General features: G+C 38.1%; 1 protein-coding gene across 2 annotated transcripts in view; it reads right to left on the bottom strand.

Moving 5' to 3' along the window:
* The window catches only part of WWOX (WW domain containing oxidoreductase), a 493,269-nt gene that overhangs the window by 353,881 nt on the left and 112,170 nt on the right, over positions 1-27,218 (bottom strand). For both annotated transcript variants that reach the window (XM_032701431.1, XM_032701432.1), the window contains exons 7-8: positions 22,054-22,239; positions 18,118-18,382 (exon numbers count right to left, since the gene is read on the bottom strand). In XM_032701431.1, coding sequence (XP_032557322.1) covers positions 18,118-18,382; positions 22,054-22,239 — 451 coding nt within the window. The remainder of the gene's footprint in view (positions 1-18,117; positions 18,383-22,053; positions 22,240-27,218) is intronic.

The raw sequence follows: 27,218 nt of genomic DNA, 5'->3' as shown, positions 1-27,218 counted from the left end.
GACTTGATTGTTTGCTAGAAATTCTAAGTTATTCACTGGATTTTTAATAGAGCCTTAAAACCCCTTTTTAGCCGAGCTGCAAAACCCGGGCAAGTTCTCGACCAGGTTCAGCAGCTCAGCATTTCCTCAGCAGTGCAGGCCATGGGTGGAAACAGGAAAATACAAAATTGCAATGAATGAAGGAAAGTGCAAAGGCAGAGCCAGCCACTAATTCCCATTGTGCCACTAATTTCTTCCAGGTCTCTAATACAACTCCAGCTAGAAGGGTAAAAACTCTCTCTCCATATATTTTCACCCTCGACACCTACACAACCCTCCTCAATTCCTTCTGTATTAGTAAGTGTATTCTTCTGGTATTTGCACACCTTCAGGAACACAGGATCATTTCTGGACTGAGACAGAAAGAAGAACCATATCCTCCCCTTCAGACCCAGGTTACTGCATCAAATTATCCATTCTGCCTTCCAAATATTTCCTTCACATTTCCTCACCTCCATTTGTTGCTGAAGTTGCCAGGTTTTGCTGATGACTTTTGTCAGAGAACAGCTTTAGAAGTATTTATTTCACAGAGACCACTGAATATCTAACAAATGTGAGATCTTAGTGGTTCATTTCTAGCGTGGGATATGACTGGGAACACCAAACCACTGGGCTCTGAATTTTGCCAATATAAGAATGTTATCATTTTTCACACAATAAATTTAATTTTGATTCAAAGAAAACTAAATTCTCTGGGACAGATCTTCTCTAAGAAAGAAAACAATCATGCAGAAATTTAAGCTGTCTTTTTCTTACATCAAGTTAAGCAAAAAGACTAAAATTTTCACTTTGCTTGTGGCAGATATACTTAATAAAAAGATTCAGACTGAAAGCACTTTACTACATTCAGACTAGCCTTTTATTGATTTGGATGTGCTATGAACCACATTATCTAATCTACAATAAGCCATTTACCAACTGCAATGATCTATGGGCTAAAAGGCTTAGATTTTTAGTTCCATTGTAGACTTTTTGATGAAATGGTAGATCAGCAGAGAATAATACTATAATAAGATTGTGAGGGACAGAAGTGTCAATATTAGGAAATTAGAAAGTTTGGCTTACTGTTTTAAATCCTCTTGCTGTTCATTTAAAAGCCCAATATCTCTTTTTCCAGACAAATTGTGTCTGTATATTTTACAGGGGTCCCAGATGACATCCCACAGGGTGTCAAGTTCACAGGGGTTCAAGGGCTCATGCAACTGAAAATATTTTTATTTTTCAAAAATAAAATCATCCATCTGAGCACATGACAACTATTTGGTGGTGCATGTGCTATAATTATACAAGGAGACAAGTTATTATAGGTCTCCTTCCTGTTGCTGTTTGCCAAGATTCAAGTTACATCTGCTGCACGGGAGATTTTAAAACAGATTTGAGGCATTTTGCACCAGAAACTTTTCTTTACTTATATGCACACAGCCCAGAACACAAGCCTGAGATCCCAACTGGGCTTGTGACTCACACATAAACCAAAGTGGATGAATTCTCCCACAATTTCATCTCTGCCTCCCCTCTAATTCTCAGCTTTGACCGCTTTTGTACCTGGGAATTCTCCAGCTGCCATACAGCAAGAAATGCCATAGAAATCTTGAGATTTATCTACTGTTCTGTGTTTAGATAGGAAAGAACCAGACATGTGAGATCTGCTTCATTATTTTCCAATATTGCTTTTTGATTGAAATAGGTAATGCTGGACTTCCCAACAATGTGTACCATAACTTCCTTCTCAAATAACCAACTCTTGCAAAGGTAACTTCTTTCTGAAAATGGTTGGTTTTGGCTAACTTGGACTCAGAGGTCTGTGAAAAGCACAAAAGAGCAATAAAGATTCCCAACACCATAGGTATGATCAGAATCACATCTCAGGTTAACAAAGACAACAAAATAAACAAGTCAGTGGCCTTCAGTAGACAGAAATAAAACCCACTATTTAGTGCTAATTAAGTGAAAGTCAAGGCATTTTTTATGATATTATTTCATCTATAGTTCCACGGCAAATTTTACTGCATCATTTCTGAGCAGGACCGACAGGTTACACGCCGAAGCAGATGTACTGAAGACATTAATGTCACTTTAAAGCAAGTCAAGTTTTGATGTTCTTACATTTTTGTCATGCTGCAACTATTAGGATGCGTTGCCTGATTTTTTTTTATTTTTTTTTTTGAAAATGAAAAAAAAATTAAAAAAAATAAAAAAAAAGGAAGTGCTACTACATCAGGCTCCCGTGTTAACTTTCCAACAACCGACGGCAACTCCAACCTAAGCCAGTTTGTATTAAGACGTTATTGCACCTTTCCGGTTCTAATCGCCAATTATGACTCTATTAGTCCTACTTGGCAGTTCATCTGCTCCTGCATCAGCTAAGGGGGACTTGGAGACGGACCTCTGATCTTCGTGTTTCCGCTCCAGTGAGTGCTCAGCACAGCGGCTGTCACGCCGAGACGTTGAGCAGGGAAGGCATTGCCTTTTCCGAGATAACTACACCTGACCTTACAACAATTTACTAAGGAAATACCTGCCTAATGGCAGCGTGAGTGCAGTTTCTTTTACACTCACCACGGCGCTGCAAATTAGAGACAACAGGATAAATCTATGACCAGCTCACCAGACACTTCATTAAATCACTGTTCCCTCGCCTTGTAGAGCACTAATAGAATCACAGCCCTCGTTAGCTACTGAATAAAAGATCAATCACATTCTTTGAGAGCTCTTGCTACCAGCTTCCAGAGGAAACAAGGAAAAAAAAAAAAAGACATATTTAGGATCATCAGTAAGATTCTGAATGGCCTCACTGCAAGTTGGTTAAATTACCTTTTCCACAACCGACTCTGGCTGTAATACTCTGAGGAACTTGTTAAGTCTGCTTTCAAAAGCTGCTATCTAATATATGACTACCAGGCCCTGGTCAAAAGTTCATAATGTGCATATGTAAAAAGGTACTAAATTGCCTGAGGGCTAAAACCAGAGGAGTTTAATTGCAGCAAAATGCTGAAAATGGTCTGTTGAGGGTCTTTCTATTGGGATACTGCTGGCACTGGCTGATTGAAGTACAGCACATAAAAGCCTTACAACAATATTTCCTTAAATGCAGCTGAAATTGCGAGCACTTGCTAGTGCATATATGGTGTGCCAAGAGGAGAAAAAAAAAGAAAAAAAGAGAACCTCCTCTAAAACAAACAAAGATTTAAGGATTGATATAATTTATAATTTCAAAGCGTGTGGATAAAAGGAAGAATTAAACAACAATCACTATCTGTCAGTATAAGTCATGTTATATGCTCCACATGTTATGGTGGGAAATGTAAGTAAAAGGTAAACATATTTAATTGGCACCCATTAAGATTCACTGCAGTGAAAACGGGAAAACAGCCTCCATCAATCCATTCATGACCACACTTGGAAATTTTAGAAACAGTAACCTATGAGACTGCAAATTCCCCCTGAAATCCAATGACTTCTCTGTAGTAATTTGAGAATCATTCCTCTAGTTATTGATACTATAAATTAAAATTAAAAAAAAGGAAAAAATAAAACATTTTTCTCTGAATCCATTCAAAATATACTTTTTCTTTTGAAAAAGAAAATAACAATATAAACTGCAATAATGAATGAATCCAACATTAAAGCCTTCTTGAGAAGTGAACATGACTGCTCTAAGATTGGGGTCTGGGAAGGTACAGAAAAGACACAAATGCAGGTAAATATGGGAAAAGTCATCAATGTCCAGCACCATCTGTATGATTTTGAAAGGCAAATATTCACCTGTGTACAGATGATCTGTTGCCACTACTTTCTAGATTAACAAGGCAAAAATGTTATCTACAGCCCATATTTTGTTCATCTACAGTACATGTTGTCTTTGGGCATGTCACGGCTGAGAAAATTATCGACAGCTTCACATAAAGGTTTTAGTTTAAATGCCTATAAAAGATTTTAAAATACCTCATCTCGTACTCTCAAAGACAACATAAAGTGGTCCAGGCAACTTTTTTTATTTGTGCTTGACTGAATATAATACAGTAGATAAAATAGCCTTTAGCCAGCCATCACTGTAAAGTGGGAAGTGAGCACACTATTGATAGCACTGACTTTGCCATTTTCAGTTGGTATCAGCTAACATTTACAGCAAAATCACAGTCTTGGGCAAAAAACACAGACAAGGTAACAGCAACGTGGTCAAAAGCATGAGAATCCGCAAAGACTTCAGATCAGTTCAAGAGACCTCCACTTTCAGTCTTAGAAAACCCACATACCAATATGCTGCAGTAGCTTTGCAGCTTGTCTCTGTGAGAAGACAGGTAATAACTAGTTCTGCCAAGAAACAAGGTAACTCATTTCTGTTTACTCATGACATCTTGACAAAACCAGAATAAATGTATTTCCCAGAAAACCTTTATTTTAGTGTCATTAAGTGTGCAGAAAATAATATTTTTACATTTATGCCATGAGATCACGAGCAGAACTGTCACGGGTGTCCTTGCTCCACAAGAGGAAACACAGAAGGACTTTTCAGTCCAACCCCCACCCCATTCCCACTCAAGGGCACAGATATTCGGGACTTTTCCTAAGGAAACTGCAACAAACTCCTTTCCTACAGAGGCAGGACACTGCTCTGCAGTGGAAAACGGGCTCATCAGCACTGGGGCAAGGAGCACCAGGACACCCAATATCCCTCTGCAGATCGTGTCTCTGCTCCATAATTAACACTGTTAGATCAGCCACGCTATTTGGGATGGGATGAACCACTCGACATGAGCAGACAATCAGATTCTAAATGACACTGTTACAAAGTCATTATCATAAAAAATTGCCAAGACGGTTGTTTTACTTGAAGTGCTAAATTAGTTTTCTTGTACTGGGAGTATTCATCATAATGTAAGTTTGACATTCCAGGACAACATTTTAATAGTAATGCTGTTCAGTGGAAAGAAATAGTCTTTCCAATTTTCTAGCAAAATGAAAAATCCCTAATTGTATTCCTTAATAGATTACAGTGACAGACAAGGTAACATGAAGAAAAATACCTATATGTGTTGAATTTAGGTGAAAAATTTAATCCTAGTATTTCCAAGTATTCTTATTCTCTAGTTTGTTAACTTGAAGTGTTCCTCAACATTTTTTGCATAGTAGTAGGTACAGCATTCAAACAGAAATCAGTACCAATGTGTCAGGTCATCATAAGGATTTTCAAACCTGTTCCTTTTACATAAAGTCTGGTGCTCATCACTTGAGTAAATGCTTTCCTAAGCAGTGAGGAGTCTCACCAGCCATTTGTACAAGCACACCCATCTATCAGGAACAAAAGAAACAAGCAGTGGTGTGAACAAACATTAAACATAAGCCCACGGTAAGTTTCAACTCTTTTATCTGTTTAACATTTTTCTGAATTAATGGCAATATCCATCCAAAATGAATTAAAGATGCACCATCCACAGGAGCAGTACATGTTTAAGAACTCCATTTTTGCAAATGTCAACCCTTAAGACAGCACTGCTGGAAGAGATGGAAATCCACAGCACAGCACAAATCAATCTTGCATGTTTGGGACAAGTAGATCTTGTTCTTCAAAACAAACTGTTTTCTCTATATCTCAAAAGTGACATTACTTTTATATAAGATGCATCATCCAACATTGCTGTCTTTATCTTCTTTCAATGTGATGCTTTTGCAATTAATAAAATTCCTCAACTACCTTCTATAGATTTTTTTTTGGCATGCACTGGATACTGTGCTATATCCATGGTGATGTTTAATAACTGCAAAAACATGCTGTCACTAAAATAATGGATGGAATTTGACTGCAATGTTTATATTTACTGACATCCTCCTTGCTAAAAAAGGATTGATGCCACTAGTCTAACAACTGCCTAGAAAGAATAGAACAAAGGGGTTGGAAAACCCAAATGACTCAAGTATTGTAAGTCTCAAAGGAAACTTTAAAAGCTGAGGAAATTCATAAATTCTCTGATTACAAATCCTCATACAGATTATTGCAAAACTAATAAGTACTGTATCATTTGTTGTACATTTTTACACTGAACTAAGCACAATGAATTCAGTATTAGGTTCACTTTCCCCCTAAAGAAAATGAGTGCAATCTGCTACTTTATCACCAGGAAATCATACAAACTCAGGTCATATAATATATATCAAAACATGGAACCATTTTAATATTTTAACCGGCAAAGGGATTCAAGGTGGGGGTTTTTTTCCAAACCCTTCTCTTTCATTCTTAAACATCATTCTTGAATCATATATACATTTAAAAGAAGTCTTCAAGACATTGCCTTTACAGTATTTAACATACAATCATACATTTGTGCTTTCTTCCTTTCTTGATAGGGGTGAGAAACCACAGACCTAAGGACTAAGACAGTAGGTTAAGAAAAGAAAGAGGAGAGGCAGAAAAGGCACATCAGCTCTCACTGGTATTGGCAACAAAACCAACATCAAATTAAGGACAACTATGTGGTTTCAATAATTTTTCTGGAACATATATTCCCTTTTCTTCTCTTTCTTTAGAAACACATACATTCTTACCTAGAAACAAGACACAGTAAAAACATCAGAACTAGAGTAGAATGATGTTCAGGATTTGACCAGTATCTAACTCAGTCCTTGCAGTAACTCTCAGAGAGTGATATACAATGGAAGCTACTGAACTCCAAAATGCTAGTGAACATCCAGTGGAAAAACTAAACACACTCCCTAAGACAGTCTCATCAACCACAGACCTATTTCCCTCCACGTGGGAATCTAGCCAATGCTCCAAGCTGGCCAAGGAAAATCCTGCAGTTTGAGTCTTGCCTTTAGAAAAAAAAGGAAATTACCACATTCATGTCCATAACACCAAAAAAAAAAAAAAAAAAACCAACAAAAAAACCAACAACCAAAACCTAAAACCAACAAACTCAACCCAGCAAGTTCCCTCACATTTTCCTCAGGAGAAAAAAAATATACCTATATATATACAGTAAACTTTGGAATAGAGAACTGACAAGAACTAGAAACACTATTAGTATCACAGTGGGATACCTCCCAAAAGCCTAGAAATATGAATTTTCTATACATACAAGTACATTTTCAATAGCTTTCCTGGAAGGAAGTTTTTAGGAATGTTAATTCAGTTATGTCCAGGGAATGGCAACATGATGATAAATGACATGTCACAGAGTAAGAAAACAAACAGATGAATCATTTTTTCAGGAAAACAGACTCTGATTGTGTTCACCTATCCAGGAATATGAACTATATTAAAAACTCAAGTATATTTTTCATTTCTATAGATAGATAGGTACATACACACATATATATGTAAAAATAGCGAGAATACTGAAAAAACATTATGCAGTACTCTGCATTTGATATACTTTATTATTTTTGGACCTTGCAAATATACTTTTTTAATGACTTTGCTCCAAAAGAAGGGACTTTCTAGCTCACATTACTTGGACACACTTACTGTTTACTCTTCCATCTTTTTTGTAAAGTCAGAAGAGATTTCCCTGAGAACTTCAAATAAATAAGATATCCAGCTGCACAAACACTATACATTCTGTTAGATTACTTTGGCTTCCTAAGGAATATTTGACTTTCTCTGGATGTAAATGATTAAAGAGAATCCATCATCTGAAACTGATTGGTGAACTGTTTAAAGTGGTATGGCACCTCTTCAAAGATGATAGAGAGAGAAATGAAAAGACCATGGTATGATAAAGCATCTCAGATATCCAGGGGGTTCTAGGGAAATAATGGAACTAAGCACTGCACCCTCCAATTAAGAAATAGCATTTAAATAATAGTTCCATAAAACAGGATCTATACTCCATTCTTCTTTTTAAAAACAATTTCATATTTCATCTATTCTACAGAGGGCCAATAAAAGCTTGGGGTTTCCTGAACATCTGTCCGTTTGTAAATAGAAACTTCAAAAGAAATGTGAGGAAAGATAAACCATGTTCTAGAATCCACAAAATTTATACTGCTCTGTGAGTTATGATCACAAAATTACACGGACTAACAACGTTCAATTATGTAATTTCATCATTTTTAACATTTACCGTTTCAAGTTTGGGCACAGGATTTTAAACTCTAGAGGTCAAACAAACAAAAACTAACCTTCACCCAAAAACATGGCCTTGCTGAACTTCAGATGTGTGGATCATCAGTTCTATTTCATAAAGAGCTAACTAGAAGGCTTAATATCAGCAGGTATGGATGTAAAAGACAAGGAAGAAGAACTATGAGGAAATAAAAGATGCATTGCTGCCTAATTGCCTCATCAAGTGACAGGGATAAGAAGGTCTCAACTCATTTAAGGAATAAACAGCAGATTTAATTGCTTTTAAAAAATCATAGCCAAAAATGACTCAGTCTTGTGCCTCTAAACTCAGTAGGAAACTTGATTTAAGAGAAGAAAATTAAGCAATCAGACTAATGAAACACAACTACTTCTTAGAGCCTTTTGTTCATAACCCACCCACTCCTCCATCATTAAGGTCGCCTCACAGCTTCAAAAAATTTTGTAGATTTGGCATCTGACCCCACATGGGATTTGTTTTTCGCATTTCATATCACTCATAGCACCTTAATTTCAATAGATGAAATACCTGGTTCAGTTGGAGCATCTTGTACAATTTGTGTCTCATAGAATCAAAGAATGATTTGGGTTGGGAGGGACTTTAAAGACCACCTAGTTCCACACCCTGCTATGGGCAGGGACACCTTCCACTAGCCCAGGTTGCTCCAAGCCCTGTCCATCCTGGCCTTGGACACTTCCAGGGATGAGGCAGCCACAGCTTCTCCGGGCAACCTGTGCCAGGGCCTCCCCACCCTCACAGGGAAGAATTTCTTCCCAATATCTAATCTAACCCCAACTTCTGTCAGTTTGAAACCATTCCCCCTCATCCTGTCACTCCATGCCCTTGTCCAAAGTCTCCCTCCAGATCTCTTGGAGCCCCTTTAGGTAGTGGAAGGTGCTCTAAGGCCTCTCTGAAAGCTCTTCTCCTCCAGGCTGAACAAGCATCTCAGCCTGTATGAGAGGGATGCTCCAGCCTCCTGCCATACAGGATAGTAGCTGTGTTTGTCCAAAAATTTAAAAATCATTAATTAATTTTTAGGGACTACTTCTTTTTATAAAAAGTGATTAAAAACTCATTGCTAGCTAAAAACTCACATTTTATCACTGGGAATATTGGAGACCATCATTCTAGAATGCAACAGATCATTGGATCATTATACATGAACTACGGTGCATTGACTTTGCTTTGATTACAGTTACCTCATTCATAAAAGTGTTCTCACTATTACTCTCTAGTTATTAAAGGAAATGAATAATCCTATGATTTATGTGCTAGTTGGGAAATAAGGAGGTCTGGATCCTACTGTGTTATTTACAACAAACTGTGGAAGTGACCTTGCTCAGGCTCACAAATGAGAAACTCTGGGGTCACAGGCAGGGTTGAGTCACCTCATCTGCAGTGACTGTCACTGGACGGATCTGGGGGGCTGCAAGGGGCACCCCCAGGGCTCTGATGTGGAGTGAGGGGGACACAGAGGGCTCAGGGGTGCAGTGGAGGGCACACAGAGGGCTCTGCAACAAAAGGCAAGGGAGCACTTTGGGCACACTCACGTTTGGTCTTCGGCAGTGCACAGTGATTTCAGCCAACAGTTTTCACTGCTCACTCGGCCACAGACTCATCAAAAGTTAAACCCTTATTAGGCAAAAAGCACAAAATTATTCTGTGAAAGCCCTTTTGTTTAGTGGAACTCCTCAAAATTGTTCCTATAAAAATATCTAGCATAACCTGAAGACAGATTAAGAGTGGGCAAAGGAAAACCAGTAGCAAAGGCAGAATTACTACCTCAGTTTGTAGACACTTTAAGATCTAGGCCAGCACATATCATAAAAGTGGTTTAGACCATCACTCCACTTTCCTAAGTTAGCAGACATATGTTTGCATTAGCACCAAATAAATGCATGACTATACAGAGGCAATCTGTTTCAGTTTTTTAAAAAAATCATCAAGACTTAATTTCAAACTAGATTATTCTCAGCAGAAGCTACTGTCGAGAGCTAAAGCCAGAAAAAGAATATGAATATGCACCTTTACCTTTTGGTTTCTACAACTCAAGTATGTAATACATTCAGAGAAGTTCCTCACAGTGTATTTTCCCTTACACTCCCTTTGCTAATCTATTATTTTTAAGAAAGCTCTGTGATAAATGCTTTTGCTGTTTTCTTAGCAACGCTTGTCAAAAAAATATTAGATTTAGGTGAACTACACAGGAAAATTTTTTATGTGTGGCCACAAAACCAGAAGTGTCACAAACTGTCCATAACCAGAGTTTTAACATTATATCTACGCAGCCCAGTACCACACACCCACTTTTGAGAGAGAACAACTTATTTCTAATCAGTCAGGAGAAGGAAGGGAGGCCAAGAGATTGTACATATAAATCCAAAACATTATCTAGTGCTGTTATTAGCTATTTTCTTCCCTGACAACAGAGAATAAAGCCATGAAAATAATTTGTCACAGAGCACTGTGAAGATACAGATTCCCAGAAGGAGAGCCCTTTCTTTTTTCCACAAAATTCCACATTTTTTTTGAACACTTGAAATCAAAAAAGAGAATACCTGTACAGCAATATGCAAGATAACTGTCAATGCAAAAAATCAAAAAAAGTCACAGGACACCAGAATTTCAAGTATTTTGGATGTACTGAATTTCACTGCCTAAGCGCTTACAAAAAAAAAAAAAAAAAAAAGAAAAAAAAAACAACACAAAGGTAAAGGCATCAAAAAAGAGACTAAATATCCTGCTCAACTGTTTCTATCTGAGTGCAACATCTTTCTGGTCACCCAAACACCTCAACACTCGTAATACAACAGAAATTTCCTTCCTTATGGTTTCTCAAATCCATTCTGAGCAGATCAGTGCTGCACAGCACCTCAGAGACACCACAGCACTTCAGGTGCATTTGAGCTCCACAGGTGAGGGTGAGCAAAAGAGAAGGGGGAAAAAAATAAGAAAAAAAAAAAAAACGTGAAATCTCCTTTGGATAACTGCAAAAGGGAAAAAAAGCATGGTGAAGGAAAGTCTGGGGTTTTCAGACAAGAAAGAAATTATGGATGCATCATGAAGTGCAAAACTAAAAAGGATTTATTTTTAAAACATTTTCTTAAGAAATGCTTATTTGGTTTTTAAAGCAGCTTACACCCACAAATTCAATCCCTCCATCATGATTCAACAAGAAGGTTTATTTCTAGACAGCGTAACAATCTTGACTCAAGAAATTAAATTAACTGAATGCAAGACTGACATTCTGCAAGTTTCAGAAAGATATATTTGGTTCTATGCTGTTAACTACCTATGAGGCCAATTTTTTCAGATTTCAGGCATCAGAAACCTGACCAGATAAGGCATCAGACAGGCCAGACATGAAGTTAAACAGAACAGTCACATTTGTGAGCAATTCAGACCTCTATGCAGACATTCCACAAGGTGTACGGTTTTTTAATCAAAAGATGGTTTTTCAGGCTGGAAAAAAATGGGGAAATCTCCTTTTTAATTTCAAATTTTAATTTAATTTAATTGCATGTCAGATAAAACACTATGGACCAAACGTTTCCCTGCCTCGCGGCCCATAGACTTGACGAGGCACTCCGAAATTCTGCAAGGATCTGGGGGGAGAGGAAGAAATTCCTTACTTTGTCCACAAAGCTATGGGGCATAACAGAGCTGCTCCACAAACAGCTATGGGGGTGTTTGGACATAGCAAATTCCATGGCCACTGCTCCCCCTGAGCACCATCCTGCACACTGAGACCCTGAGCTGTTCTGTTTGGCACCTGGACACGTTTTCATAAAGACTTTCCATTCCTGTGGTGTGTAGGTTACAGGGGACGAATTTAATTTGCCCTTATATTTCATGCTACATTTATTTTAGCAGGAAGTTAAGTATGTATCAGTTAAATGTAAGTTTGATAATAAACCAGCCTATATTACATTTTATTAGCAGGTAGGACACGTAAAATGATCAACAACTACTTTGGAGGCATCTTTTTGCCATCCTATTGCAACAAATCAAAATATTGTTCCACATAAGCCTTCTTTCCTTTTACCCAATTCAGTCCATTCTAAATAAGAGTTTTCTGTGAGGAAGCATATGCAATCAGAGTTCAATAATATAACTGTCCTTCCATAGTACTAGAGGTACAGTCCACAAACCTGTGTGTTAAAAAAGAGAGATGCAACTTAGCATCCCCTCAGCATTTACACTTCAGGCATTAATCCATAAACCAGGAGAATTTCACATGTGATTTAGGCTCTCTACAACTGCTGATATCCAGTAGGTAGTCAGCCCCCTTTCACTCTCCCATCCTCTTTCTCTTCCTGCCCAGGACTCAATTTGAGAAAAGAAATTCGACATTTTTGATCCAACCTAAACTGTGAGGTTCTTTTCAAAAAGAACTGCCTGTTGCTTTTCAAGAAAACCCAGTGCATTTTCAGGAATGTCTCGAGGAAGGAAATACACACCAAATCCTATAATGAAACATGCACATAACCCACCCTGCCCATGACTGCTCTTGGAGCTGAACATGCACAACTGTGGGCAGAATTTGGCCTGAACTGTGAATTCAGTAATGGAAGCCAACATCAACTCAACACAGCCCACACAGATCTTTGGACAGCAAAAAAATGTTTGCTTAGGGAGGGAATACTATCCTCAGCTCTAAGGGTAATTCCAGCTTCTTCAGCAAAGAGCAGGGGAGAAAGTGAAGAGCAGACGAGGCTGCAGGGGGACTCTCCAGGGCTCCTGTCAAAAGCAAACAGATGTGACCAATAGGTAGAAGCAAGTCACTCCTGTAGATGGAGATTGATTTCTTTCCAGAACAGCATATCCGAGCTGATGTTAGGCATGAGTGAAATCATCACATGAAATTTAAATTTACACATTCCAACCTATGGCAAAAGTAAACCCAGTGAAACCATTGTAGGCACTGGGGTTTCCTCCTGCCCGTATGTGCCCTGCAATCCAGGCCAACTGCCTCAAGCACCCCTAGAATAATATCACAGTAACAAGAACTCATGGTTTATAGAAAACTTAGACATGCAGAAGACTTTGGGACCCTGAGAAGTATTCCTTATAATTCTCAATAGCAATACTTCAAATAAAAAAATCCAGTTCTGGAAAGCTACTGTCTTTGGGGGAGGAGGGAGAAATCAAAGAGCAGTTCAAGCATCAGTCTTTTACACAGTGAAAAGTGAAGGGCAGAATGGTCCTACCACAGCTAACTGGCTTTAAAGGTGACAAGTTGAGCTGTTCTAGTTGTAATTTATATCTCAGCAACAGAACCAATGTTTTATTCCCAACCATTAAAAGGGGGTAACACATCTGCTAAAACTCCAGCACAATGGCTGGCTTTGCACTGCAACAGGAAATGTAACCCAATAGTCTCAGAACTTCCCCAAACCCCAGCCATTTCTTAATGTAAAAGGATTTGAAAATTCAGTTCACTGAAACATCTGTTAAGCTCTTGCTACCCTAACACATGATATTCTTTCTGCTCTGTTACCTGCCAACAAAAATATTTGGGTCTATGTAAGACTATCACAAGCGTGTGATAATGGCATTCCACTTCTAAATTTATATGCCTTTGTACACTCACAAAGTCACCTGGGAGTGACACTAGATAGTGCACTCAGTGTAAGCTCAAAACTTACAATAAATGTATTTAATTTTAATCTTGTATGTAAATAGTCACAAATCAGATGGGGTTTGAATGACTGGCATTAATTTAAAACAAAAAAAGAAAACCAACTTAGTCAAACTTTTCTTGGGCCAGTTTTTAAGAAGAGAGACAAAAGGAGAGAGGGAAAGAGAGAGAAAGAGGAGAAGAGAGTAAAAGAGCATAAAAGAGAGGTAGAAAAAGAAACCCAACAAAACCCTAGTGCCTTGGATCAAACCAGCAAAGCATATGTGTGGCCTACACAGTTACTTTCAGAGTTTCTCTTCCAATTTGTTATTTACAGTAGTCTCTTGTTTCAAATTATATTTAATTATACTATAAGTGTCTCCAACTCACTGAGTAACTATATAGTGGTAAGTAAGAGAGAAGCCCTTTGAACATTAGTAGAGCTAGAGTTACTACAATAATAAAATGGTAATTTACTTGCAACTATTTCTTCCTACAAAAAAAAAAATACTTGTTCTCCATTTTTGCATAGAAATCCTTGTGGATTTTAGATCTTGAAAAGAGGTGGGTGGGAAAAAATAAAAAGAGTTTCCAGTGCTCTGCTTAACAAAACTGCTTCCCAGACACCTACAACTACCAGTGATTTAAATACTGTGTTATGTTTGAAAAGCTGACCAGACAGCTGTGTGATTCAATGGAAGACTTCACTATAAGTAGCACAAACATAGAACAATTTTTATGCTCGTAAAACAGGTTTGGAAAATGAGAAGTTGCATTTCTTCTTGCAGTAAGGTATGACCATTTACAGAAGCAATTAAAATTATGCCACTAAAAGCCCACAATTAAAAGACAGATAAACCTTACCTATGTTTGTTCTTTTAGAAGAAATCCACAAACCTCTTCTTTATGGAGTCAAGCTATTTTAAGGTTCTGCTTAAAGTTTCCTAATTATTGAAACTACCAAAGTAGCAGCAAATAACAACCAACAGGTAAATAAGAGTGTTAAAATCAGTATCAGGATACTGACTTTCAGTGCTTCTGTGAATCAGCCAAAATGGAACAGTTACCAGCCCTTTTTTCTCAGCTAAATTCTATCCTGCTGAATACCCCAAGTGCCACACACCTCAGGCTGCATCACGTCTCCCCAAAAAAGTGACTTGTGGGAGGCAACAGTGTGCATTTCTAAAGAAAATACTGTGTCTTCATCAACCAAACTGAGCTGTTCAACACTCAAGAAGTGAATAATGAAAAAAAAAAATGTATTTCAGATACACAAGGTATATTTCTTCATTGTTGGAAACAAAGCAAAATAATTATTAAACTGTTACAATTTCTAGTAAGTAAACTTTAAACAGATGATTTCGTAAGTGCCACAGAAAATGATGACAACTAAGTCAAAGGTGTAAAGACTAATTTCTCAGTAGCAACTTGCAGACAGACAGTAGGGAATCAAAACTAGTAGGGAATCAAATGTATGTTCTGATTTTGTCCTGCTTCAAAGCTTCCAAAAGAGAGGAAACTGAGTCTTACTCTGAGCTATCCACCACTTTCAGAATATACGTAAGTCCACATTTGTGAAATACAAACTGAAAATGTAAATATTGTTTATTAACAGCTTTTACAACAGTAATACAAGAAGGCTCCAGCTAGAATCAGGTATGTGCAGCTGGAGTCAGTGTGTGCATATATGCACACGTATGCATGCATCTATACAGACCCCAGGATAGTCCAGGACACAGCAAACAGCTTCACACTGGCTCCAGAAAGGATTAGTCTCTCCACCTACCAAAATGCTGCAGCTGCCTCAGAGATCAAAAGAGGTACAGGCACACCCAGGTGTCACCTTGCCTGAGCTGACAGACCTTACCTCTCTCCACACAACCTTGTCACTGATCTCTCCATTCCAGCCAGTTATGGGCCCAGCTCAGTTGAAACTACTTTAAATGCTGCTGCATCATTGCTGCATTCATTGTGCAATGCAGACATCCTTGGAAAACACAGGAACGGACAGTTCACCACCTTGGGACTGCAGCTGTAAGCTTTGAGATCCCTCCCAATATTCTGACCTAAACACTCATCTAAACTCCAGGGTGAGCTCCCACAGAAACACTGAAAGGAAGCCCACAAAAAGGTCCTCAGCAAAGTCTGTTCCAGGTTGGTGACAGCACAATCCCCAAAGAAAGAAGCAGTAGCAAGTCATTTGCTCCCTACAAGCCTTAAAATAGAAACTCTTGCACTGATGATGCTGAGAATTTCAGCTCTGCTTGTTTGCATGCCCAGGAAGGGGCACTTTTCTAGTTTCATTGGCAATTGAAACATTGGTAAAGTTCAGGAGAACATAACAATTCATATCAGAATATGAATTGTAAAACTGATGCTTAACCTCAGGCCATACCCTACATCATGACATTCAAATAACCTCAGTGAAATACAAACATGAAGGACTTAACAGAAGTGATTTGACTTGGACTACAGTGCACTGTTATTCAGTGCTGCTATTTTTTGTAGTGTGCTTTGTATTCTCTTTTATGTACTATTAATACGTAGATACTATTAAAAAAAAAAAATCTATCAATTGTTCTAAAGAATTCAAAATTAATGCCGGTCTTTCATTTTGTTCCTCAGAGGATAAGATTCTCTGAGCAACAAACACTGAAGGTTCTCTTTGCAAAAATATGTCAGAGCAAATAAAACTAACAATTCATAAATGTCCACAGACTAGATCCTTTTCACGGGACGTTGATAACATTCACTCACACATTCTCAGGAGAACTTCAAGAATTTGTTTTGCAAACTATCCCTAGCACAGCAGAGGCATGATTTTATAGGTCCTGGTCAAAAAAACATGCTGTTGAAAGATATTATTACTTGTCCCAAGGTGCCAGAACGCTCACTTATCAATCTTGTGGACATAAATAAGTTTTGCATATGTACAGGCTGCAGACTGCAGGCAGAGGTCAGAGGTGTTAGAGGCGACAATGCACCCATGGTCAGTGCAACACACTGCACTGTTTGTATTTTTGCTCCCTGAGACTTACTGAAGATCCAGTATTGTTCTTTTATGGACATGTAATCAGAGTTTTAAAAACTAAAACTCAGATTTTAAACAGAGTGTTGTCCACATACTAAATCCCAGTATAAATTAAGATTAATTTCATTATCTCAATGATAGTGAAATGCACAAGTAAATTCCTTTGTGCAGCTCTACATACAGGTTCCACCACTGATTTGCTCAGTTACTATAGGTTATGTGGTAGATTAAGTTGCTTAAGGATGGATCCCTCTGCCTGAATTCCTCTCTGATCTTTTTCAAATAAAATCAATTATTTTGATCTGCACCATTATCTAAGAGAGACAATATGCAACACCACAACCACCCTTGTCGGCTGTGAAGTCTTCTGTGAAAGGGGTCTGGTGTTTGGGCTTGAACAAACTGCCATGGCTAGATGAGTTCTGCAGGGTCTGGATCTTTTCATTTCCCTCATTCCTAACTGGAAACATTCAACAGAGACTCTCTCTCCATGCTACCCTTTAGGGAATACCATTCTTTGCCAATGAAAAAGGAGTGAGAAACAGCCTATAAGGTTAAAAGAAGTTGCTTCTCGGTGAAGTAAAAGTCATCCTCTGCCTAGAAAATACTTCAGACTCCTTACAAATAACCTGGCTCAGAGCTTCAAGGAACAAGAGTAACCTCTCCAACTGCTCAGGATGTTGCAAATTCTTATATAATGAAGACTCATAACACTGGCTATGGAAGAACTGTGTAGCCTTTCATTATGTCATGGTCCCAGTCCAAAATCCAATGGAGACAAATGGAAAACACCCATTGTCTTCAGCACTTTGTAAGAATCAAGAAGATTGTTGGGTTGTTGCTTTTTTTTTAAATATGAATGAAGGTGCTTTTACCACTGAAAGCACTTTCCCTCAGCCATTAATAATGTCTGTAGTATCTCTTCTAACTAGGGCATCTGTTTACATAAAAAATGCAGTCAACATATTCCACTTAAAAGCCAAAGCAATTTTTTTGATGTTTTAGGTATAGTGAGCACGGAAATAACTCTGAACTGCACCTAAGACATACAACGTCCTTATTCAGAGTGAAAATCATATTTTCAAACAAGGGGGTCGTGCACTCCATCTTAGAAGGTTCCTTAACTAAAGATTGACAAAGCAAAACTAAAATGGTTGAAGAATCCTCTTCTAGAGCACTATCCTGGCAACAGTGCTCGTCATTAAAATCGGGGTCACGGTTACAAAAGGCAATAGGTCAAAGCAGATACATACATCTGGATTTTATAACTTCTCTCCCCTGATTTGAAAAAGAAAAAGAAAAAAAAAGGAAGATTTGTAAAGTACTTTAAGGCATTCACTTACCATGGATTTGGTGAAGGGTCGAGCCAAGGTAAACAGCAGGGTGTACACCCACCAGTTGCGATGAATGGAGGAGTAAATCATATTTCCAGGATGGAGGGAATTCGACGTCACCCCGTGGGGAGAAAGGCGTCGGTTCAGCTCGTTGGAGAAGAGGATATTGCAAAGCTTGGAGCGATTGTAGGCCAACATAGCCCAATACTCCTTCTTAGATGGAGAAAGCAGGCTGAAATCAAGCTTTCCGGAGGAGTCTTTAATTTCTGTAAATCTAAAAAACAGTAAATATGCCTCAGATACCCCCAGAGTTAATTCCACTCTCATTAAGAACAACATAAAATGTAGGCACCAGAGTAGAACTTGGCCAGAACCAACATAAAACAACAGCTTATTTAGTAGCTGAAAGCATCTACTAGAAATTGCCTGAGACCCAAGGAGTAGTTCCATATAATACAGCAGAAAAATTATTGGATAATTAGCAAAAGCAAACGATTAATAAAAACAAGTCAAAAAACACTTTAATGGTTTAAAGGGATCGTACTTAAAGAGGACAACTTACAAATCACTTTATTTCAAATGAAAAAAAAATTAAAAAATTTTGCCATGAATCCATAAAAGCACAATCACAAAGGATATAATGTAGGATAAAATAACTGCAGTAGAAGCAGAGAAACCCAGCATCCTTTCATTTCCCCTTCTTCCCATCCCCTGATCATTTCATCCAGTGCTCACATACTGCACACTTGTATTTAAGTGTTCAAGTAACTATGGATGAGTCTCACTGCCTCTTAGACTTTTTTTTTTTAGATTAAAAATTGATGAATATAAAGGGGTTATAACCTTGGTAACTTGCCATCAATAGTCTTATATGTTTAAAAGATAAATGTAAACAAAGCCAAAATGAGTTCTGGCAGAGTATAATGTTTTTAAGTATACCCACGGCATGGTTGAACACAAATCAAAGTAACTAGTTGATGTTTTTTAATTGGGTCTGACAGAGTCATTAAACACCAGCTGTTTGTTTCTTTCCTCCTTTTTTTTTTTTTTAATAACAAAGTAGTGTATGTTCTAAAGACATTTAGATGAAGAAAAGAAAGCTTCCACACAGCATTTCCCCCCCTAACTCTTCCAATTTGATTTATCAATTTACTGGTATATCTTAATATTAGGAAATAATACTACATTCAGTTACAGATCTATGTTTCATTCAGAAGAGCTACTAAAAATAAAAAGGATTTAGCAAGCTCTTTTTAATACTCAGAGTTTTCAGAATCAGCTGGGGAGAAGAGGGATAAACATAATTATAGTACACACTAGCAAAATGTTTTAAAATATCTTCACTAATTTTGCATCTCATGCCCAGAAATGAAGAGATCAGCTGGAATTTCTACATTCATTCTGTGAGCAGAATTATAATACACTCAGAGAAAAGCAATACAGTATTTGAACTCAAACAGTGTTTGAACTCAAGAGGAATCCAGGATGTTCTTGCAGAATTAGCCCTTCAATTTCAACAACAAAATTTCTCTTTCATGATTTTCAGTGAGATAAAATACATTTCTGAAATTAACAGGACTATTCTGGGAGGAATTTCCTATATTCATCCCTCAAGTAATCATTTATGACACCAAAAATAATCTATAAATAAAACACTTTGGGTGTACTGTATAATGGAAGCACAGTGGCATATTTTGAGTCCAGTCCTGCAAATGCTCATGTGAGTCAATCTTACTTATGTTGCCAATCTCATTGAATTCAGAAGGATAAGTGCTGTACAATCAAATTAACAACACAGAAATAAAGACAGAAGGAAAGTCAACCTACTTATTATTCTGATTTTAATACGATGCGCTTAAAGTACCCAAAAGCTTAATTTAACCAAAATTCATTTGTGCTGAATCCAGAGAACTAACTAGAAATGAACAAAGAACCAGAGAGGCAAATAAATATTTTGCCTTGGAGCAGTCTGGTATAGTATTTTCTGCAAACAGGGGACTTTATATTTCCCCTAACAGGGGGTCTTGACTCCAGCAAAAAGATCCAGTCAAGGTTTATGGAAGTAATTAGATACCAACACTTTTGTTTTACAACATAGTTTAAGGCTCAGAGTTCTCAAGTAGGTCAGAAAGTACAACTACCCAATAATACCTAACTAACTCCTCACATCAACTTCTTGTCATTAAACAGATTGGGAGGAAAAAGCATAGTTACTCAAAATGATCAGTTTAAGTGATAAGGTACAGAGTAATACATTAATTGGACCCCTAGAAAAAAGGGAAATGTACTAGTTGTGGTTATTATTTTACTCAAAGATAGACTGTCACTTATTTTTTGATGGGCTTCTATAAACCTTGGCTGATCTCACTGACTTAGCAACAAGCACTTGAAAAATGTTTTCGAAAACACAGATAAACACGTCCAGAGATGTGAGCTCTGGTTACACACAGCACTTAACGCAGTGAAAAACAAAGATGTCATTTAAAATACTATCAGAGATACAAACTTACAAAGGGGAACAAGCAGCTGACAATTCAACATAATCTCCCATTAAATAACAGCTCATTTATACGTATCCCATTGTGCCCTCCACATCTGGCAAGTGATTGGAGTTGGCAGATTTATTTCCAGAGCTATCTCGCCTGCCCTGCAGTAGCTGCCCTCACTCCTAACAGGACTCTGCTACTTGCTTTCACAAACCTGGTGTGATTTGCAAAGATAAGGGTGTCCAGATTTTGTTACCACCTAATTACTAGACATTTCATGTCTTTTAACACTAGGGAGGATTATTACTGGCATTTTCTATTGCTTCCTTTCATTTCAGCCATCATAAATTTAAAATGGTAAAAGTAAATCTATCTGCAGTGTGTCATTTATACCATAAGCCCCTGTGTTTGGAAGTGATAAAGGTTTCAGCCCGACCCTTGGCTGGTCTCTCTCTACCAGGTCCCCGGGGTTACATTTTATGGAAACATGATTAAAAAAAAAAGCTTCATTCTGGGTCACTAAAACATTTCAGAAATACGAAGGCAGAAAATAAAAAATAAAATTAAAAAAAACTACCACACTTTCTTCCTTTTGGTTTGCTAGAGCTGTTACACATGACCAAAAGTAAAAGAGAAATCATCAGTAATGTTTAAAGCTGGACATTATAGGTCTAATCCTGCAGTCCCTGAACTAAATCAGAAAGCAGTAAGTGGTTTGTGCCCAGCAGAATTTAGAATTGGGGCATGCATTTTGCACAAGAAACTTTATTTAAATCAAATCCATCTTTTCACTTATTAACACAAAAACCACAAGCATGTCTGAAATAAGGCAAACCTCATCAGCATCTCTTTTTCCAACTGTACTTTTCCTGGCAGTAGAAAAGACGAGCAACTAACATTTTAATTAAAAAATTCACCAAAAGAGGCATGGCCAGATTTGTAATATGTATTAACTACACTACTTCCCATTTTACAATTATACAGCTAATGTCTGCATTGAATTCCCTAATTTCTCATTATAAAACAACTGGATTTCATCTAGCAGTTTTTAATTGCATTGTTTCTCCTGCTAAAATAACTGCACATTCTTCTTGCTAAGATGTTGAAGTTGTTGAATGACAAATCAATATAGGTCATGCCATTCAGATTTAATCAATTATTATTCCATCTCCTCGCAAAATCAATGAGTGGCCTGAAATGCGGCAAAAATCTGCATTCACACAAAGAATGATCAAAAAAATATCTACATACTGTTATAAAACTAGAACATGCTTTATCCAGCAACAGAGCCAAATCCAGAAACATCCACAGGCATTAGTAATGCTTCTATTTTTAAAAAGATTATTCAAAGGCAAATGCTATAGAGCAAGGTCCTTCGTTTTCAGAAACTTTTGTGGTTTTGCCATAACTGTTTCATTCTCTAAGGACTGAAGTGAAATGAAAGGTAACGTTCACCAACCTGTGGGACTCGGAGGACACCACCACGACCCTGGCAGGAGATGACTGGCGTAAAACCTCTTCCAGAAGTTGGACAAGATAGAAATGTCCCAGGTGGTTCACCTGGAAGGTGGACTCCAGGCCGTCCTCCGTCAGGCACCAAGGAACACCAAACACGGCAGCATTGCAGATCAGGATGTGGAGGGGCCTGAGTCAAATTGAAACAGGAGAAGGAAAGCTCAGTGAAACACATGCTGTTATACCCCTGTGTGAACGAGGCCCAGGTGTGCCCTGGGTGCAGGTGTAAAGGATTTGCCTGGCTGGTTTCTGGGGGAAGGAACCACCCAGCACAGCTGCTTCCACTTGGTTCCATTTGCCCCACTCCAAGCCCAGCCAAGCCCCTCAGGGACACAGGTCACTCTTAGGGAAAGGGTACAGAATAAAAGGGAAAATGCCACACAGCACCACTGTTCTACAAATTACTAATCAGGAAACTGTCCCCTTGCAGAGCAATTAGAAAAGAAACTTTTCCAAGGAGAGAAGCAACTCCTCTCTTTTTTATGGGGTACACATCTATTCATGACACCTGCACAGTTGGTAGGGGACAAGTGATTAAGAAATAAAGACACAAGGCACATCTCTACACATTTTATACTTCTGCAGCTAGTGAAGTGTGCTGCTAAAAAATGCAAGTTGGAAAATGAAAACATTCTGCAGAAGCTGTCATCTTTGGTGGGAAATCTGCACACCATACACATGAGATCCTTGAGACAGAATCCTTCCTCACTGAACTCAGTTAACCCAGTTTAAATAGAAATGCCACGATAAAGGAACTTGAAAGGGTAAAATTCTACCAAACTAAGCTAGAAAAGAACCTAGGCTGGCACATACCTCTCTCAGTGAAAAAAACAGGTCCAGAAAACTTCAAACTCCTTGATGTCTCCAGTGTACTCTCAGGATACTACAAACCTTGCAGCCTTCCCAACCTTCACAGCCAGATCAAGGACAAATGCACTTTCTGTTCTTTCTTGTCTTTGTCCAAATCCTTATGAAACACAGCAAAGACTCTGGTTCTCAGACCTCAGATGGATCTGCATTTGCTAGATTGCATCATCTCTTAAGGAAACCTTGGCACTGACAGTGTGTTCTTGTCCTTGAGTCAGACCCTGACGCAGCAGACCTCAGCAAGCTCTACCTGAGCTGAGAACCTCAGGCTTGAGAGCCTGCATCTGGTATTCCTGGCCTTGACATATTGAAATAGGAAAAGTCACATAAAATAATGATGGCCATAGAAATCCCTTTCATTCCTGCACTAATACCTGCCGTGTCCTAAAACCACAGTATTAAGATCTGTCACATTTGTTTAGCCCGTTCCAGCCTATTATGTCTTTGCTGCATTTGGCCAAATCCCATGATACAAAATCAGCACTCAACATAAACCCTAATTCTGAAGATAATAAACGAAGCACAGCTAGGAAAAACAGCTGCTTGCCCTTTGTTCTCAATTGCTTCCACACAGTCCTACACATAAAGCTTGACAGCAGACCCAGAGTTAGACCATTTTCCCACATGACTAAAGGACATGAATACTGCAACTCTGAGGACCTGCAGAAGGAATTCTGGAAAACAATGTGAAACACGAAGACCCGGGTTGTCAAACAAACCCAAGTAATCAGATTCCTTTAGGCACATTTGAAAAGCCCAGATTTTGACAGCCCAGTTTTCAAAAAATCATTCCAGGAGGAATCAAACACTCTTTAGCTGAATACTGAAAGAACCACATAAGGATTGACATAAACAGCTGTATTTTCTTATTAAAATAAATTTTGACTTCCAGTCCATTGGGAAGTAACCAGTCCAGTCTGCTTTAATAAGAAGTTAACAATCTAATATTTGTTAACAATCTAATATGTCCCTGTTCCAACTTGGACAATTTTAACCAAAAGGTTCAGAAGCAAAATGAAACATCTGCACGCTTTGGAAAGCTCAGTTTCTGAGCTGTTGGATTTCTGATTTGCCTTTTGGTCAGTGACACTGATACACATAATATCTAAACATATATACTGCACCCACAAAAGAAACTGAAGATGAAGGGAGACCGTCCTTTTAAAGGCAAGGTTCTCTCTTTCTGCTCAAATCAACCAGCAAAAAAAAGCAGCTCTTTTTTTGATCTTTGCAGCCTCAATCAACACAGCACAAGCAGGCTATTTACTGAGAGGTGCAGGATGATATTCTTTAAAAGGTAACTGACCTTTTGAGGCCTATTTTATAAAATGTTTTAAACCCCAGCTCATTTTGCCTGTTTGAGATGCACCTGCCAAGAGGAAAACAAAGCTGCACGAAGCTTGAGAGCGCATGGAACTCCGGATGATTCATCATCTCTTCTGAGAGTTTATGAAAAGCTCTAGCAAGAATTAATTTACAGATTCGTGCATCTGCTGGGAAAAAGGAACGAGTTTCTCCAGCATAGATGCAATTTTTGGTATAAGAGCCTCCTGTCTGAGAACTGCAGCACATGAATACAGCAGCAACACAAAAAGTACACTGCCATTCCCTCCAAAACAGAATATGGCACTTTTTAAAATATCATATTTCTAGTTAATAATTGTCATATGCACTATGAAGTAACAGATCACAGACAGAAAGAATTCATATAAAAACCAAAACTATATTCCACCTATCCAAACTGCCGTATCTTTCATTATTACTAATTACACAGTAACTACCAGAGGGAAAATACACACTCTATACCTAAATCTGTCAGCTCAATTAATTAAAAAGATGATTCTAGAATTATAAAACTATAAAATGTAGTCACTTTTTAATTGTTAGGGCATTTAATTGGATTTTATAAAAGTAATAAAATTATGCTTCAATCCATTTTATGAGATTTGTATTTTTCAAAGCACATTTCTCTTTTTTTTTTAAAGTGAAAGTAATTAAAATTTAAGGGACTGTTAAATTAGCATTATTTACAATATTCTATTGGAAAAATCTGTGAAGAAATATAAAAAATAAATACAGAAACATTTTAAACAACTATCCTACTGAAAAGGTAGTCTCAGATTCCCTGTCAGAATTCCTTTATTTTTAATTAGCATCAGTGGTTTTAAATGCTAAAAAGAAAAAAAAAGAAAAAAAAATTCTCCAGAAAACACCACAGAAAAGAAACCTAAAGGGTTGTATCAAAAAGTGCTGCTGTTGTGCTTCATTTCAGGTCAGGAAGAACCACCTCTCGGATTGGGATCCATGTCCATTAAGCCATCAGTGTCTCTCATCAGGCTGCTAACAAAGGTCCAATTACTGAAAATTGTCGTCTAAGTTTTTGTGGCCTGGCCATTTGCACACCAGGAAATGAATGAGATTACCTGTGTAACAGCCACTGTGCAGTTATGAATTTCAGCCACAGATGACAGATTCTAATCTCAACGGTGCAGAGCTCTGTATCACTGAACGTATCATTATGCAGGGACAAAATTTTCAAGATACATGACAATTCACACTGCACATCTGGCGCTACAGCTTTGCTTTATGACAGGAGTCTTTTTAAGTGATAGCAGAACTATGACCTTGATTTCACAAGTTCATTACAAACATCGCTGAGATCTGCATTAGGCTTCCTACTGAGCCCAAGGAAAAAAAAAATCCCCCCTTGGTTTAAAATAGTTTGTAATTCTACATCAAAGGCACAGCTAAGGCCAACAAAAGATGTCAGCAGCAAAGGGAATTTTCTGTAGTGTTTACTCCTGTATCAACACTACCAAGTGCTTCCTCTAACCATGACACCTATTAGATATTTTTGGAAACACTATAGTTAAGACCCTGCAGTGTGTTATGAAAATTTCCCCCTATATCTCCTTAAAATGTCCTCAGGTAGTGACTTACATCACACCAAGTGAGCTACCATGGTCTACCATCACAATTTAAGCAGGCACTGGGACTTGAATGTGATCTGCTCCATCATAGCACGTAGTCACTGCTTCTTATCCTTCACAGCATGACTGAGGCTTGGGGATTCACTGCTCCAACTGCAAGACACACAGCCATTCTAGAAAACCCTCATCGTGCTGGTAAGTGTAGCTGGTAATTTAGTGAAAGTTTAAAAGCCTGTAGAATTAACCAGGACAATCTTAAATGTGAATATCTCGGCTAAAAACCAGCTGATATTTTGTGCACTGGGGAAGTCATTCAGATCCTACATGCTGTGCACAATTCACCATTAGAAGCAACTAAGCAATCCAACTGCTCTGCACTATTTGAAAATACAGTAAGGGAATACATTAGAGAGATGCAGAAATTAAGTTGTTGCTATAAATCAGTTGGTTATGAAATTTAATAATCAATTTGTTAGCACCTGATGTAAAACTATGATCTGTCAGCAGCCTCCCAAGCTGGCTGTGTGCAGCAGTAGATATTTCCAAGGGAATTAATTACTGATGATTTGCAAAGGTAAGAATAATATTTTTCAACAAATGTAGCCTGTGCACTAGGAGGTTAAACAAACACCACCAAAATGTCAACAGAGTTCTTGGCTTTGGTGTTCTCCCATTTCAAACGCAATGAAATAGTTAACCAGAGATTATGCAAAGGGAATACTCTCAAATCTTCCCATGAAGCAGAATGTCACACCATCTGGGGCACTTCTCAAGTGATTTGAAAAGTTCACACTGTTTGGAATTACACAGAAATTCAACAGAAAAGGCCTCACCATATCCCCAAAGTCCCATAAGCAACTGTAGTAGACCTGTGTCACGGCCAGTAAAGGCAGAGCTGTGACTTCTCCTCCACAAAGAAGCAAAGTCACAGCCCACCAAACTTTTCCACCCCATAACTCTGAACACCCATGTTGCTTTCTCTGAAAGTTAGAAAGTGGTACTTCTGTCTGTGAGGGAATGCCTTTACACCCAACAGGCCAGCTAAGCTTATGGCTCTCCAGAAAACGGGTGAGTTAAACAACCACCTCCAGAAATCCCTCTCAGTTTTACAAGCAGCACTGACAGGAAACTGAGCAACAAGAAAATCACTAAATCAGAAGTCAGACAGCAGCAGGAAATCTCAGAACCATGTATAATCTAATACTGACACGAAAATATCTAAATATTTTTTTGTTCGATGTAAAAGAAAAAAAAAAAGGCTGCTTAACTCAGTGAACTTTGGAAACAAATGCTTAATGTCTAACTTCCATTT

Source organism: Chiroxiphia lanceolata, chromosome 13 (genome assembly GCF_009829145.1).
Source record: "Chiroxiphia lanceolata isolate bChiLan1 chromosome 13, bChiLan1.pri, whole genome shotgun sequence".
NCBI lineage: Eukaryota > Metazoa > Chordata > Aves > Passeriformes > Pipridae > Chiroxiphia > Chiroxiphia lanceolata.
The sequence above is the reverse complement of the archived record's forward strand: the minus strand, read 5'-3'. Positions and strand labels throughout refer to the sequence as shown.